Here is a 4,961-nt window from a genome sequence, read left to right as displayed (position 1 = left end):
ATGACTGACCCCAGGTCCGTGACGGGCCTGGGCCGTGCCTGGCACGGCCCTGCACAGTGGTCGGGCCTGAGGAGAAATTCTCATGCCCAAAACTGGCCCACGACCCTAGTCCATAAGGGCAGGGCTTGGGCCCAGGCCCTTCACGGGCCGGCCCTGGCCCTTGTAATTTTTTTGTAAAATTTAATTAAAAAATATATATATATATCATATGCCCCCAAAAGATGTGATTTTATTGCATTGAGATAGTACCAATAAACACATAAATGAATGCCACATTAAAAACCTTGTCAAGTAAAACCCGTGGGGAGATCGGGACAAAACCTTAGCAAATGAAAAAAGAGTGCAGTATTTTAGGATAAGTAAATTACAAAACCTAAGTGCTTCAAGAAGATTCTGTTATTTCTAAGTTAGAAAAATAGTCTTGCATTGAATCATCCGTATATTGTTGTTTTCATCTTCTGGCATCTTCTCAGTCTTTAACGCACATTAGTCCCTCCAAGATATCTAGATGCATTCTGCTCCTCTACTCGTCAAGAATTCGGTTGCTTGAGATTAAGGGGTATTTATAGGGAATTTTGGGAGATTTTTTCAGATTGTGACCGTTGGGCCCGCGAAGGCCCAACGGTCACATTTCTCATGGGCTGGAGGACTTTTTGGCAGGCCGTTTCGTGGGCCTGGACCGTGCCAAACAAGGGCCAAATAGCCCATCAAACGTGTCGGGCCGGCACAGTCCGTTACAGTATCGTACCGGGCCGTGCCGAATCAAACACTATTACGGGCTGGGCCGGGCCATCCATGTACGGCCTGACCCATTTGACAACTCTAAGGGCATATATATCCTACTCATAATATAATATGGTTTTGAACCGTTATATATGATATTTTATCACTTTAAAAATTATAACAATTTAATGAATTTTGATAAGAATATGACGATTAATTAAGAATGCTTAGCTATAATATGATATTTATTATAGTCTACTATGATCTTTTTCTCTTTTAGAAAGACGCGATATCAATAGTGTCTCTTCTTTTTCCCTAAAGAAAATAGTCTCTTCTTTTACCCACGAAGGTCATACGTGGTGAGAACTAAAGAATTGTTGAACTTTTGAGGACATTTTTGTCTCTAACTTTTTCCTAGGAAACAAATTTTGACAATTGGGTCAAACCATAATAGTTCATGATAGTAAGTAGTAACGTCCTATAGGAATTAGATACACCATATCATACATTCTCAGCCTCATTTTGTCTCTAGCTCCTACACAAGGGGGAAATTTTTTGAACGTATTATCCTGCTTGTAAAAGAGGGTTTATTTTTAGCATGCCCCTGAATGACAAAAAGTGGACGAAGAAAGCTTGAGCACGAGGCATGGGATGGAGAATAGATGGGTTCGCATACACACTTTCATTTTGGGACTACATTCACTTCGATCACCGAGTATGGTGGCTTAGCGGCAATGGAGTATTGTGATGGGTTTATGGTCACATGCTCGGGTGTTAGGTTACTTTTTTAAAAGTATTCGTTTCCTATTAGTTTAATACTCGATTTAGAGTGCTTAGAACCGCGCCTTTAATAGCTCAAAGGGATATGTTAACACTAGTTGCCCTGTCCTTAGACTTTTCTGCGAGCATAAAGAAAAAAAAAAAAGACTACATTCGCATCACACAAGAAATGGGGAAACAAAAGAACTAAACCGGATCCCTTTTTTATTTGATTCATTTTGCTATAGAAAAGATTAATTCGTTGAGTAATTATATCCAAGTAATAGAAAGCTTTGAATGATCATTTTTCATTTGATTGGAATGAACAAGTGATGGTGGTCTAGATCGTTCTTCAGATCCATAATATTTCGCGAATGTTTTCGGATCAAAATGCTTAGAGCTAGACGAAAAGTGATAAGAGAAGAAGGCTATATATAATATTCTTCTTTGTTTCTCTAAGGAATGCAAAATATGAATTCAATCTTCAAAATATTTACCAAGGCTTTCTACTATATTTTGTTCTCATTTAAATTTTATGTTCTTGGGTGGGAGAGAATGAAACTAGTAGCGACAAAGCAGTTTTTTTTTTTTTTTTTTTTTTTTTAAAGAAAAACCGAGAGAAATAGAGAGAAGAACGATTTTTTTTTTTTTTTTTTTTTGTAGTAAGGTGCCCATAATAGTGAAATGCCTCGTTTATTTCACTAATTTGAGTTTTCAATTCCAATTTTGTTATAGTTAAAAGCTCTCACAAAAAGTCACATTTAACTTTTTTTACTACAGTGAAAGCTCTCACACAAAATCACATCTTAGCTCGAATTAAAAACTGAAATCTGTGAACTGTATGAGGCCTAAATATGTATAAAAAATAAGCGACTTATCTTATTTGTATAGGAAAGAGAATCCGTGTTATTTGTGTATAGTTTATTAATAGACAATAGTTAAAAAGAAAAAAGCGACTAGAAAATTTTATTGGATTAATCGAGGTGTGAGAAAATTAGCTCGGACTTAGTGCTGAAATTTTGGACGAGCCACCCATGACCACCGAAAATTTTGAATTTTTACCCGATGATTGAACCCGTCCGAGCCCGAATTTTCAGGCTACCCGACCCGACCTGACCCAAGTAAGCCTTTGGACAAGTTTTGGTTGCCAGAGCCCGGTTGGGCAGCCTGAGACCGCCCGAGGTGCCCGACCTAATTTTTTAATATTTTTTATATATTTATATACTATTACATATATTATATATAATTTTTTTTATTAATTGTATATGGTATGTATATAAATACTTTTTAAGTTATTTATTGTAAACATTATACAAAAATTATAAGGGAGATTATAATTTGAAATTTGAAATGCACACGAACTATATAAAAATTTATTTATTTATTAATTTTTAAATTTGTAATTTATGTTTGTCTCGTTAAAAACCTTACCAAGAAACCCAATTGGGATAAAAACTTGGTAAGGAAAAAAAATGCAATCATTTTGGGACGAATTATAAATTTAACGAACTTACAAAGTCTATACAAGATTACAATAATACTGTACAAAGTAAATAAATATTTACAAATTACAATAATAGAATTTAATTTGAAGCTGAAGAATCGTCTTCAAAATTAAAAGCTAATCTATTAAATTCATCGATCCATTCTTGGCTTGCTGGCGAAATTGTATCGTGTAAGCGTTGGTCGGAACGATCCTAATCCTTAATGCACACCAAAGCTTCAACAATGTCCTGTTATGTGTTTCTACGTTCCTCAAGTATTTAGCCGGTCGTACTGAAGGCTTGTTCGGATATAACAGTGGAGACTGGGATTGAAAAAATATCCATTGTCAGTCGAGTTAGGATCGGCCAAGTTAATGCTCGCGCCCTCCACCACTAAACCAAATCAAACATTTCACTAGTGTCGACTACTTTTGAAGACACTTTTCGGAGTGTCTTCTCAAGCGTGTTGTGCCGTGAATAATGCTACATTGTAATTTATCACCACAATATTTACATTGAGATATGTATTTAATGTTACCGTCATTGTTGACCTCCTCGAATGTGTTGAAGTGGTCTCAAACTGTTGATGTGCGCTTGCATTTCTTCTTAGAACTTGCAACACTTGTACTAGCACTTGCCTCTCCTCCACGCCCACCATCATTACGACCATGAGGTCCACGACCTCTAGTACATCCACCACGGCTCAGATTTGCAGTTTCCTCAACGGCTCTTTCTGGTGCTTGCGATTCCTACGTTTGAAAAACATTAGTAGGAAATTGTCTTTCTTCAATGTTGAATTGAGCATCAACGGGAATATCACCACCATAACCGGAAGAATCCATTATGAAAAATAAGAGAGATCGAGAGTGCTTTGAGAGAGATTAAGAGAGATCGAGAGAGATTTTTGAGAGATTAAGAGAGATTGAGAGAAATTAAGAGAGGATGAGAGTTTTTGGGTAGGAAAAATGGTTGGGAGAGGGATATAGGGAATTTTTTGGCTTGAAAAAAAAAATTTCCCTCAAAAATTATGCTCCAACGGTAACTTCAATTCATCGGGTCGGGCTTCGAGTTTCTCTGGCAACGGTAAAAAATAGAGCCGTTGTAGTCTGGCAAAACGGGTGGCGGGTTGGGTCGGGCAGATATAGCCGTTACATTTAAAAATTCGGGAGCAAATCGGGCTAACGGTCAAAAAAATATTTGGATCAGGTTCGGGTCGGGCATAAAATTTAAAAAACTAGCCGTTTTTTTGGTATTCGGGCACGGTGGAAAAATTTTAATAAAAAAAGCGGTGGCCAACGGTCACGGCCCCCCCACCGGCGGCGGGCTGCGGGGGAATGTTTTTTTCTCGGGCTACGCGAACCTAAGCCTGAGAAATTTACGTGGACGGGTGGTGACAGGTGTCTGCCTGCCGAGCCTAAAAATTTTTAGGCATCGGACACGCTCGTCGTCCGAAGTTCCACCACTACTCAGACCCATTGTTTTTTTTTTTTTTTTTAAAAAAAAAGGTTACACATGATTAACATCAAACGTTCATTTCCCTTTTAGCTTGGCGATAATGTTAATTATCCCATAAAAAATGTTTTTTGTAAACTAATAATATGTTCATTGCATAAATTATACCATCTCTCTCATTCTCACGTGGCTCAGATTAGAGGTCAACAGTCAGCTCCATTTAACTTGGATCATTGCCATTTTTTTTTTAATTTTTAATTTATGTTTTTAACAAAATAAGATACATTAGCTGGCAAAGGAATCTACCTCCAGTAAATATCCTCCATCGTGCTTCATCTCATAAAACGACATAAAATAACAGAGAAAATTCAAAAGTTGTCCGAGTAAGGGTCCCATCAAAAGCAATTGCACCTACTGCTTTTGACTTTTTCTCAAAGTGGAGACACACTTTCAAACAAAAGGAATCTAATCAGAAAGATTTAAATTTTTAAGGTACATTTAATCTATTATTTAAATTTTTAATTTGAAATAATATATAATTTT

The 4,961-nt window shown here is 36.9% G+C and overlaps 1 protein-coding gene across 1 annotated transcript in view; it reads right to left on the bottom strand.

Annotated features, from left to right (window-relative positions):
* Nucleotides 1–3,541: 3,541 nt before the first annotated feature.
* Nucleotides 3,542–4,961, bottom strand: part of LOC112092427 (probable WRKY transcription factor 11) — a 3,241-nt gene continuing 1,821 nt past the window's right edge. Inside the window, exon 4 of the mRNA XM_024168551.1 lies at nt 3,542–3,715. Within this exon, the coding sequence (XP_024024319.1) occupies nt 3,542–3,715 (174 nt within the window). The remainder of the gene's footprint in view (nt 3,716–4,961) is intronic.

Source organism: Morus notabilis, unplaced genomic scaffold, assembly GCF_000414095.1.
Source record: "Morus notabilis unplaced genomic scaffold, ASM41409v2 Scaffold193, whole genome shotgun sequence".
Lineage (NCBI taxonomy): Eukaryota > Viridiplantae > Streptophyta > Magnoliopsida > Rosales > Moraceae > Morus > Morus notabilis.
Note: the sequence above shows the minus strand (reverse complement) of the source record. Positions and strands in the feature narration are given on the sequence as shown.